Below are 12,762 nucleotides of genomic sequence, written 5' to 3' on the forward strand. Positions count from 1 at the left end.
CGTCGGGGGGAGGGAATAGAGGGAGGGGGGGTAAATTGGAAAAATGAATACAAGGGATAATATTATAAAATATATATATATATATATATATATATATATATATATATATATATATATATATATAATAAAAAAAAAATTTTGCAAATTAAAAAAAAAAAAAAAAAAAAAAAGAATCCCAGTTGGAACAAGAGAAATTGTTTTCAATAGTACAGTACTATTAATGCAAAAGAAAGAAAATAAAAATTCCATATAGAAAAAAATTATTTCTTACTTGTGATACACAGGCTTAGTCCAATGACAGCAAATATGTAACCCAGTAATTGCAGAATCAATATACCAATGGCAAAGAGGGTCATCCCAAAAGCTGGAAAAAAATCATATAAACTAAATTTTTGAAAGAGAAACCTTTAAAAGCTTTTATTTCTCTTTAGGCATTTAAGATCAAAGAATTGAAGACTAATTCTCTGGTTTCTTATTTTTAGAAGTTACAGGCAAAAATCATTAGGAAAATAATAGCCTTCTTGTGGAAACCTAATAGTCTTTAGAACTATAAAACCTAAGAACTAGTCCTCTGTTCTAAATTTATCCCAACAAACAGGAGGCTAGCCCAACATTTTTTAAACATGTAATATCTTAAAAATGACACTTTTATAATTCCTCTGTATTTTATATATTTTTCTTTCCATATGGCTTTTTCATGCTCATACAAAATTGCTCTGGTGAAGAATTTCATTATGCAAATGTGTTCGTTCTTATAAACACTGCAATGTCTACCAAATTACCTGGCCACCTAATGAGGTTTTTGAAGTTATAACAAATGAACCCCTGTTCTCAAAATGCACTAGACTCCATTTACATGACCAAAAGACTAAAAGATACCAGAAAGATTAGAGTATTTATTAATAAAAAATATCTTTGTAATTTATCTTCAAGGAAAAATAAATCATTTTATTACAGTGTGAATTTTCATAAAGCACACTTTTAAAAAATTGAAATATTAAAGATTGATGTACATATAGTCCATCCATCTCACTTCCTGTTAAATTATAAAATTCAAAGTTTACCAAAAACAGATCAAAGAACATTTTCTGCTTTATGAACTAAAGCACTATTCTGAAGAAGTCTTTTTAGAATAATGCAAATAATGAAGAAAGAAATGGGAAAGAGATTAGTTTAGCATATACATCATAATATTTTTTTTGAAAGAAGGCCATTAGAAAGAAAGTGTTGACCACATTATTTTTATTTCTTATATAAATGTAAGATGTAGAAATCCTTTGTAGAAAAGGTTTTACTTTGCTTTTTTCTTTTATGATGACCAAACTGTGGTAAGAATAAAAAGAAATATCAAGCCATTACACAGCATGATTTCAAATCGACTGAGTGACATCAAATATATATGAAAATAGTTCATGAAATAAAATTGCTTTTTACAGAAGTTTTGAATGCCTCCAAAACCTAAAGCAGCTTAAAAATTATATCACAGTTTAAAGGTTATAATACCAAGAATAACTCGAAAAATATTTGAAGTTATTTTTGTTTAAAATTTTAAAAATTATTTCCAGCAAAGATAAAAGTAAATAAATGCCAAATGGGCAAAACATGTGCTATATAACAAGAAATGAATCTTTACCTGTCATAAATACGCAATATTGGAGTAGCACTAATGTCACAGTAGGGATTACAATTAAACCAAGACCAGCAGCATTCTTTACTGAATATTCACCTGTTAACAGCAAAATTAATTTTAATTTTTATGTATATTAAATTACAACTACAATGAAAATAAAATATTTTATGTCTTTAAAAATACTTTTAACTTTTTTTAGTGAATAGAACACAGATACTACTATTCTCATGTAAAAAAAAAGGAAATAAGCATTTTAAAGTGGCAAGATCAGTAATTAAGTCTCTATCAAAACCTGCTTCACCTCAGATTCATCTCTTCTAAAACTGAATTCAACATCTTTCTTGCCCCCAAACTGATTTTCTACTTTGTAACCACTGCATTTCTGCCTGTAACTTACATTCTTCCATTATTCTTGTCTTAATTCACTTTACCTTATCTATTCCTAAGTTCTACCATGTCTTCAATTGAAGAGTTTCTCATATTCACCCTTTCTTTAACATTCTGATTATTACTATACTAAATCTAAGTCCCTTATCATGTCATGCCTAGATGACTACAATAAATACCAATGTGTTCTAATTCCAATTTTTCCCTCATTTAATCCAAACTGTATGCTTCTATGAGATTAATTTCTCCTACAATTTTGTAATATTATTTTTCAATTCAAGAATCTGTGCCGATTTCCTATTATATCAAATCCAAATTTCCCATTATATCAAATCTAAAATCTCACTGTTTTTCAAAGTTCTCCATAATTTATCTCCATATTAATTACCAACGTTATTTCTGACTACTTTCCAAACATGTAAAATGCTTCAGGTTTGTCTCTATCGTAAACATGCTCAGATATTCACTTAAAAAAACAAACCAAACAGAATCATAGAATTTGATAGGAATTCCAAAATAGCCATTGACATTATTCCATACACAAAAGGAATCCTTGATATAACAACATACTCACCAACTGATCATTCAGCCTCTATCCGAAGACTTCCCAGTAGGGAGAACCCACTACTCTCAAAGCAACCCATTCCTCTTCTGGACACTCTAATTACTATGAGATTTCCTGACATCAAGCTAGCTGCCTGACAATTAAGTTGTTGCCACTTTGCAACTTTCACTCGTTGTCTTCAGGGGCCAAACAGAACAAATCTATTTCTTTTCCACATGACAGGCCTTCAAATACTTGCCCCTAAGCCTTTTCTGTTCTAAGTTAAACATGACCAGTTCCTTTAATCAATCTTCATGTGGCTTAAACTCAAAGGCCCTTCACCATCCTGATTTCTCCCTTCTAGAAACACTCCAAACTTCTAAAAACACAGCAACTAGAACAGAGCACAATAATCCAGAAGTAGAGTACACTGGAACTATGACCTTATTCCTGGAAGTCATATTCCTCTTAATGCAGTCCAAGATCATGGGAGGATTTTTACTAACTAAAAAAACAAAACAAAAAAACCCCCCAAAACCCAAAAAACAACGCTGACATTTGTTACAATTAGCTTTCAATCTATTTTTCAAGCCTTATCTCACAGTACTCCTCTCTACTCTCTACATTTCAGTGAAAATGAAGTATTCACAGCCCATCAAGCTCTGAATTTTCTTTTTTTCACAGCAGCATTTTTCCAAATACATGTAAAGATAATTTTCAACATTCATTCTTCTAAGATTTTGTGTTCCAAATTTTTTCTCCCTCCCGAAGGGAACAAGAAATCCAATATAGTTTATACATGCACAATCCTTTAAAACATATTTCCATATTTGTCATGTTGTGCAAGAAAAGTCAGAGCAAAAGCAAAAAAACAAACAAACAAACAAAAAACAAAGCTCTGAATTTTCTATCACATAACTACCTACCTATTCCTAGGATGCCTTCTCACTGCCCTTTTACCTATTCAATTCTTTTCAATACTTTGATATCAGTTAATCCATTGAAGCCTTCCCTCAGATTTCCTATTAAGGAAAGACCTTTTCCCCTCCTCCAATCTATTAAACTTTTATTAAGCACTGTATGCCAAGCACAGTGCTACTCAAAATCTCTCAGTACTTTGCTTATATCTCTCTGCACTTTTGTTTTGTTATATTTGCATGTGATATACTGCCTTTCTAAACTTTTTAGGTTTTCAAGAAGCTTACAATTTAGATGAGAGCATGCTAAATTTTTTGTCTCTCTTCCCTCCCCTCATTCATTTTTTTTTTTTTTTTTTTTTGGCTGAGGTGATTGGGATTAAGTGATTTGCCCAGGGTCACACAGCTAGAAGTGTTAAGTGTCTGAGACGATCTGAACTCAGGTCCTCCTGACTTTTAGGGCTGTGCCACTTAGCTGTCTCCTCCTTCCCCCATCCCTAATACAGCATTCTGCTGACAATTCGGTTAATGTCCAGATAAATGTACTTCACACCCAAATCATGTTTATTCCTATGCCTGTGTTTGTATAAATATGTATGTAGTACAGCAACACAGGGATAGGAATAAGCAAACACAGGCACGCACACACGCACACACACACACACATATATAAATTTATATACTTTAATACATATATATATAAATAGGAAAAATGTATATAAACTTATATATGTGTATATCCATATACATATATTTCCTTTTATTTATCTAAACTAAGGTTCTTATGAGAAAATAATCAGGCAATAGGTCTTATAATACTTTTCTTCTCCCAAAACACCCAGCATATTGCTGGGAACATAACAGATGCTCAATATTTATTGGTAGACTATTAAGCCTCATGTGGTCAGTATATCCCAGGGTCCAGAGGTACCTGAGTTGACCCACTTTAAAATAATACACTGTACTGAACTAATGCAATAAAGATAATTAGTCATAACTCTATATCCTGAGATTCAGCCTTTTGTTACCCAGTATAACTTACCTGGTACAAAGAGAACGGCCCCAACAATAACTACCACGGTAAGGGCTAATCCAGCAATAATTAATCCAATAGTTTTCTCACTTGTACAGTTGGATTTATATTTAAGTGCTTAAAAGAAAAAAAAAAAGAGAGAGAGTTACTTGAACTCAATCTTAAACAAAGAAACATTTTTCTTCTACAACTTCTTGTAACTAAATACAATAATGGTAACTAACTTTAACACTACATACAATAATAGTAACTTATCACTTTAGGTAAAGCTATGCCACTTTATTGGACAGTTTCATTCCCTTAGACTTTTAATATAGATAGAAAATTACAGTTAAAATGTTGACCCTTTGAGGTTATAAAGGAGTTCCAATTTCTCTGGTCACTCCCTTATCAGCAGAGACAATCATACTACCATATCCTTCTTGGCTAAATTATCCCATGAATACTCCACAGGAAGCTAAGAGGATAGTGAGTTAAAAAAAAAAAAAAAAAAAAAAAGGAACCATACAAATTCTAGAAGATCAGGCTCTATGTTACATTAAATGAAATGATCAAGTAAACCATTGGTTTTCATAACAAAATAGGAGATAAAATATATACAATTGGAGTTTTCATACCCAAAAGAAAATTAAAGAAAACATTTTTATATTATATATATATATACATACATATATATTATATTCATTCATCACTTCTATTAAAAGCATCAAAAGTTATCCCAATTTTTCCCCTGATAATAACTTTGCTATCAATTCAAAAATAGCAAATGTTATGGGTACTTTACAAAACTACATTAAAGATTTACTTTCTAATCGTGTTTTAGTTTGTTAAAATTACTTTATGAGAAGCAGCACAGCAATAGTAAAAGGGGATTGACCCTGGAATCCAGAAGACCTGTATTCAAGCTCTGCCTCTGCACTTAATGGTAATTCTGGAACAAGTGATCCAAATGATAGAGGAGTAGACATTTTATTTTCTCTAGGCTTGGTGAACTCTCAAAAACTTCCCAAAACAGTAATTATGTGCAAGAGGTAAAGCAATTGAAATTATCTCCACAAGTCAAGATACTAAGAAGCCTAACAATATTAGGACCTGATGAATTGATAGTAGAGAAGACTAAGATCATTCAACACTTCCTTTCCCAACAATCTACCAAACTGACTTATGTGCTGGGATAAACTCAGTATTTCCTTCTTGCTGCTGTAGCCTCTGCTAGTGCATCATTTCTCTATTCTCTCACCTATGTTCTGTGATGACAATCAGCAGACACCAAAACTCTGCCCATCCCCTCAGGGAGGAAGAAAAAGCATAGGAAAGTGGAAACTACAGGATACAGGAAAATGGAATAGGATGCTAGCATGTGGGGGTGAGGAAAAGGTTTAGAAAACTACATGAGGTCTTTAGGAAAAGGCCCTGGAATTCAGCTGTGCCCATTTTTGCACCTCCCCCCCTCTCCTGAACATACTTGAGAATGAAATTGGCAAAAATGAATTTACCAATGTGGGAGGAAACTGAGAAAGCTGTGACAGTCTGAACAGGATCTGCCATCAAAGTGGGAAAGAGTCAGAAAATGTACAACAGGGAAATAAAAAAAAGCAAAATCACTAAGGATTTTAGGGGGAAGAAATTTGCTGAAACAAAACAAAAAACCTTGAAGCTCAAGAGAAAAAATCAAGAAGTAAAACATTAAAGCATAAGGATAAGTAACCACCAAGACATTTAAATGATTAAAATTTTCTAAATAAATATTTTAAGACAAAAGAAATTGAATCAATACTTGACACAGCAAAGAAACCTAATTATTCCCTAAAGAATATATAATCACAGTGGAATGTTGATTAATAGTTCAAAACAGAAATAAAAATCCTAAAAGTAAAAATTAAAAGGGAAAGAAAAGTCATAGAATTTATGGCTTGCATAGCAAAAACAATTAACTGAATAGGAAAACTTGAATCCATGGTGGTAAAGTTTTCTCTGCAGAAATAAAAGGGAAAACAAGTGATAGGGAATAAAACTATTAGAGGCAGCATTTATATATCATTTTAAGGTTTGCAAACTGTTGTATATTTATTATTATTTAATCATCACAACACCATGCAGTAAATGTTGCTATCATCTCCATGTTACAGATGAGGAAATGAGAGAAATCAGGTTACTTGCCTGAGATCACATTGCTATCAAGTGCCAAAGGATAGAATTTGAACTTAGGTCTTCCTGATTCCAAATCTAGGACTCTTAGCTACTGCAACACTAATCTGTCTAAATATAAATTTATTTAAGTGAAGAACAATTTAGAATAAAAGAAGCAAAATGTAAAATGTTAAATGACATTATCTCTAGGTAAACAAAACATACTAGTCTCAAAGACAGGACACTTAGAGACATATCACCTTGAAGGAAATTTGTATCTCCTTGAAAAATGAAAAAAAAAATATATGAACATCATAATATAAGAAATAGTAAGAAAGTTGACAGAACTTCTGAAAGAGAAAAGAAAATGCCAATCAAAAGAATCCATAGATTGCCCCCAGGCGAAAAACAAAAACCTACACTGCCAACTCCAAGATGCAGTTCAATTTAACAATTCCAATGATAAATAAGAATTTCTGGTGGAACAAGGTTGGTGGAAAAAAGCTAGGAAGTTGATAGAGTTTTCCCCCAGTTTTCTTTAAGAACAACTTTAAGTCAAGTCTCTAAATAAATTCTAGACCAAGAGAACCCACAAAAAGATAAGGGAAAACAACTTTCCAGTTTCAGATAACTTAGAAGAACTTCAGAACTTCACTTGAGTTAAGGGGAGCACAACCCAGCACAACAGACATCAACATCTGAGGCACCTCAGTCCTGACACGGCATGTGAACTGTGAGGCCTTCAGTTTCAGAACAGAAGGGAAATTGTGAGCACTGGAATTAAGGCACAACAGATGCATCTAGACTGAGCCAACCTAATATAGTAGGCAAGTCACTAGAACCTCTGGACGCAGCATGGAAAGCCAGTGATGAAACCCTGTTTCCCAGCAAAAGAAGTTTAGGACAATATCCCCTACTTCCAGGAGCAGAGCTCAATTTTAAAAGCCAAAAATAAGCTTAAAAATGAGCAAGAAACAAAAGACCATGATTAAAGAAAGCTACATAACAACATGAAAGATCAAAATACAAACTTGGACAAAGAAAACAGTCAAAATTCTTATAAGCAAAACCTCAAAGGGAAATGCATATAAATTGGTCCCAAGCCTAAAAGCATTCTTGAAAGAGCTCAAAAAGGACTTTTAAAACAAGAGAAGTAAAAGAAAATTGGGAAAAGAAATAAGAAAGGTACAGGAGAGATTCAAGAGTATGGAGAAGGAAAGGCAGGGCATCTATATATGAACAGAACACCCACTTTGAAGTCAGGAGAACCTGAGTTCAAATCCAACTTCAGACACCTGACACTTGCTAGCTGTCTGGCCCTGAGAGGAATTCACTTAAGTCCAATTTCCGGGACAAAAATAAACAAACCAAACCAAACCATCCGCCTCCCCAAAAAAGACAAAAGTTGACTAAAGAAAACAATTCCTAAAACATATATATATATATATATATATATATATATATATATATATATATATATATATATAATTGGCCAAATGAAAAAAAAAATCCACTGAAGAAAACAATTCCAACAAAACCAAACAGAATTAAGGAAATGGAAAAAAGGAGGTGCAAAAGCTAACTAAAAGAAATAATTTCTTAAAAATTAGAATTGGGCAAGTGGAAACTAACTAATGATTCTATGAGACATCAAAAATCAGTCAAACAAAATAACAAAATAGAAAAAAATGCAAAATACCTCATTGGAAAAACAAATAACCTGGAAAACAGATCCAGGAGAGAGAATTTAAGAATTATTGGACTATCAGAAAGCCTTGATTAGAAAACAAAACAAAACAAAAAAAGCTGGGACAGCATTGTTCAAGAATTTATCAAGGAAAACTGCCCTGATATTCTCGAAGCAGAGGGTAAAATAATCATTGAAAAAAAATCCAACAAACACTTCTTGAAAGAGATTCCAAAATGAAAACTCCAAGGAATATTGTACCCAAATTCCAGAATTAGCAAGTTAAGGAGAAAATACTGCAGACAGCCAGAAAGAAAAAAATGAAATATTGAGGAAGCAGAGAATTATAGGACTTACCAGCTTCTACATTAAAGGATCAGAGGGCTTGGAATATGATACTCCAGAAAGCAAAGGAGTGTGGATTACAACTAAGAATCAACTACTCAGCAAAAATGAACATAATCTTTCAGAGGAAAAGATAGACACATTCAATGAAATAGGGAACTTTCAAACTCTACTGGTGAAAAGACCAAAACTAGATAGGAAATTTGATCTTCAAAAACAAGACTCAAGAGAAGCATAAATGGTAAATAGGAAAGAAAAAAAAATGTTATTTAATAAGATTAAACTGTTTACTATCCCTACATAAGAAGATGATATTTGTAACTCTTGGGAACTATACTTTATTAGGTTACTTAGAAAGATTTTATATATATAGACAAAGGATGTGGGTAAAAGCTGATATTGAAGTGATGATACAGAAAAAAAAAAAATAAGGGGTAAGAAAAAGGATTGTACCAGGAGAAAAGAAACAGAGGCAAAAATAAGGTAAATTACATCACATGATGAGGTGAAAATTGAAGACAATTATTACAGTTGAAAAAAAGAAGTGAGGTGGGGTAAGCACTGTCTGAATCTTACTCTCATTAGATTTGGCTCAAAGAAGGAATAACATACACAGTCAGATATAGAAATGGGGAAAATAAGATGGAGGGAAATGCACAATTAGTAAATATAACTGTGAATGTGAATGGGATAAACTCTCCTATGTAATGAAAGCAGACAACAGACTGGATTAAAAACCCAAATCTTCTAATATGTTGTTTACAAGAAACACATTTGAAATAGAAACACATATATATTATGCTTCTACTGAAATAAAAAAAAAAAAAGCAGGCGCAGTTATCCTTGTCTCAAAGCAAAAGGAAAAAATGGATCTAATTTTAAAAGATAAAGAAGGAAACTATATCTTGCCAAAAGATGCATAGACAAAGAAGTCATATCAATACTAAACATATGCACCAAGTGGTATAGCACTCAAATTCTTAGAGATTCTTGAGTTATAGAAAGAAATAGACAGCAAAATTAAAGTAGTGGGGAACCTCAACCTCCCTCTCTGAATTAGATTAAATCTAACCACAAAATAAACAAGAAAGAAGTTAAGGAGATGATTAGAATTATAGAAGAGTTAGATATGAGACCTCTGGAGAAAACTAAATGAGGTTAGAAAGAATAGGAAGAATACATATATCTTTTTTCAGTACTCCTATCCCAAACTGATATTGTATTAGTGCATAAAAATCTCACAATCAAACACAGAAGAAAGGTAGAAATATGAATTGTCCCCTTTTTAGATCATGATGAAATAAAAATGATGTATAAAATGGGCCATGGAAAAATAGATTAATAATCTAATCCTAAATAGTAATAATCAATAATTTCATCAAAAAGAATGACAATAATGAGATAATATTCCAAAACTTATGGGATAAAGCTAAAACAGTACTTAGGGGAAATTTTATGCCTATAAATAGAGAAAAAGATCGATGAATTGAGTTATGTAACTATAAAAATCTATTAAAAGAATAAATGAAAAATCACTAATTAAATGTCAAATGACAAAATCAAAGATCAATGAACTGAAAACAAGAAACCTATTGAGCCAATAATTTTTGATTTTATGAAGAAAAAAATCCACCAATATGATAAAGTCTTTAGTTAATTTGATTTAAAAAGAAAGAAGAAAAACAAATTACCAGTATCAAGAACAAAAAGGGTAAATTCACCACTAATGAAGAGGAAATTAAAGCAAGAATTAGGAGCTATTTTTTCCCAACTGTATGCCAATAAATCTGAAAAGCTAAGTGAAATGGATAAATACTTATAAAAATATAGATTTTCCAGATTAACAGAAGAGGAAATAAAATATTTAAGTAATCCTATTTAAAAAAAAGGATTTGAACATGCCATCAATGAACTGCCTAAGAAAAAGTCTCCAAGGCCACATGTTTTGACAAGTAAAGTCTACCAAAAGGTCAAAGAAAAAAACAATTCTAATACTAAATAAATTATTTTAAAAATAGCTGAAGTCCTATCAGCTTCTTTTTATGACACAAATATGTTGCTTATAACTAAACCAGGAAGAGCCAAAAACAGACAAATAAAATTATAGACTAATTTCATGAATATTGATGCAAAAGTTTTAAATAAAATATTTGTAAAGAGATTATAATATATCATGAAGGTGATACACTATGACCACGTAGTACTTATATTAGGAATGCAAGGTTCATTCAATATTAGTAAAACTATCAACAATATATTAAATAACAAAACTAACAGAAACTATATGATCATCTCAACAGATACAGAAAAAGCTTTTGATAAAATATAGTACTGGTTCATATTAAAAATATTAGTGAGCACAGGAATAAATAGTTTTCCTTAAAATGATAAGCAGCATCTACCTAAAACCATCAAAAAAAGATGACAGATAAAGATAATAACAAACATTGGAGGGGATGTGGGAAAACTGGGACATAAATGCATTGTTGGTGGAGTTATGAATTGATCCAACCATTCTGAAGAACAATTTAGAACTATGCCCATTTGGCTATAAAACTGTGTATACCCTTTCATTTAGCAATTAAAACTGGGGATATGTGGGGAAGAGACCCACATACACAAAAATATTTGTAGCAGCTTTTCTGTAGTGGCAAGGAATTGGAAAACTGAGTGGATGTCCATCAGTTGGAGAATGGCTGAAGAAGTATGATATGTGAATGTAGTGAAATATCATTGTTTTGTAAGAAATGATGAGCAGGCTGAATTCAGAAAAGACTGAAAAGACTTACATGAACTGATGCTGAGTGAAGTGAACAGAATCCAAAGAACACTGTACACAATAACAGCAAGATTATGTGACAATCAACTTTGATGATCTTGGCTCTTCACAGCAATTCAGTGATTCAAGACAATTCCAATAGACTCAGGATGCAAAAAGTCATCCACATCCAGAGAGAGAACTAGGGAGACTAAATGTGAATCAAAGCATAGTATTTTCACCTTTTTTGTTTGTGATTTGCTTTTTCTGTCTGCTTTTGATCTGATTTTTCTTATACATGACAAACATAAATAAAACCAGCAGGAAGCATTATTTGCAATGGAGATAAGATAGAAGTTTTCTAAGGAATGAAAAAAGGTTGCCTATTATCACCAGTATTGTTCAATATAGTACTAGATATGTTAGCATTAACAATAAGAGATGAAAAAGAAATTGAAGGAACTAAAATAGGCAATGAGGAAACAAAACTATGACTCTTTGCAAATGATTTAATGGAAAATTTAGAAAATCCTAGAGAATCAACTAAAAACTATTTCAAATTATTAAAGTTTACAATTTATAATTAGAATGCATAATAATATTATATTATAATTAATAATTAATGACTAATTAGTGATGTTGCAGGATACAAAATAAACCCATTTCTGTATATTTTTAACAAAGCCCAATAGCAAGAGACAAAAAGAAAAGTCATGCATAAAATAATTGTGGACAATAAAATATTTGGCACTTTGCCTGTCAAGAAAAACCCAGGAATTATATAAACACAATTACAAAATGCTTTTGACACAAAGTCAAATCTAAATATCTGGGAAAATATCAATTGCTCATGGTAGGCTGAACTCATATAAAAAAATTAAAATTCTACCTAAATTAATTTACTTACTATACTAATCAAACTACCAAAAAGGATTTTAAAGAGCTAGAAAAAATAAAAGTTCATCTGGAAGAACAAAAGGTCAGGGATATCAAGATTAATGAAAAAAAAAATGCAAAGTAAGGTGGCCTAATAATACCAGATCTAAAAGTTATATTATAAAGCAGCTTTCTCAAAACTAAGAAATAGAGTAGTGGATCAGTGGCAAAGAATTAGAAATTGAGAGGATACCCATGAATTGGGGAATGGCTGAACATGTTATAATATATGAATATAATGGTTCTATAAGAAATGATGAACAGGCAGATTAAAAAAAAAAAAAAACCTGGAAAAACTTGATATGAACTGATGCTGAGTGAAGAAAGCAGAACCAGAACATTAAATAGGAGCCATATTGACAGAGAATGAGGCCTATGGATTAAATTTCTGTATA

General features: G+C 31.6%; 1 protein-coding gene across 5 annotated transcripts in view; it reads right to left on the reverse strand.

The window, feature by feature from the left end:
* CD47 (CD47 molecule) overlaps positions 1-12,762 on the reverse strand; it is a 74,752-nt gene that overhangs the window by 14,549 nt on the left and 47,441 nt on the right. For all 5 annotated transcript variants that reach the window (XR_012488063.1, XR_012488064.1, XM_074301115.1 and 2 more), the window contains exons 4-6: positions 4,521-4,628; positions 1,634-1,726; positions 272-364 (exon numbers count right to left, since the gene is read on the reverse strand). Coding sequence is in view for 3 of the 5 variants with exons in the window: in XM_074301115.1 (XP_074157216.1) it covers positions 272-364; positions 1,634-1,726; positions 4,521-4,628 (294 nt within the window). In the remaining 2 variants the exon portion in view is untranslated. The remainder of the gene's footprint in view (positions 1-271; positions 365-1,633; positions 1,727-4,520; positions 4,629-12,762) is intronic.

The sequence above is a fragment of the Sminthopsis crassicaudata genome, chromosome 3 (assembly GCF_048593235.1).
Source record: "Sminthopsis crassicaudata isolate SCR6 chromosome 3, ASM4859323v1, whole genome shotgun sequence".
Taxonomy (NCBI): Eukaryota; Metazoa; Chordata; class Mammalia; order Dasyuromorphia; family Dasyuridae; genus Sminthopsis; species Sminthopsis crassicaudata.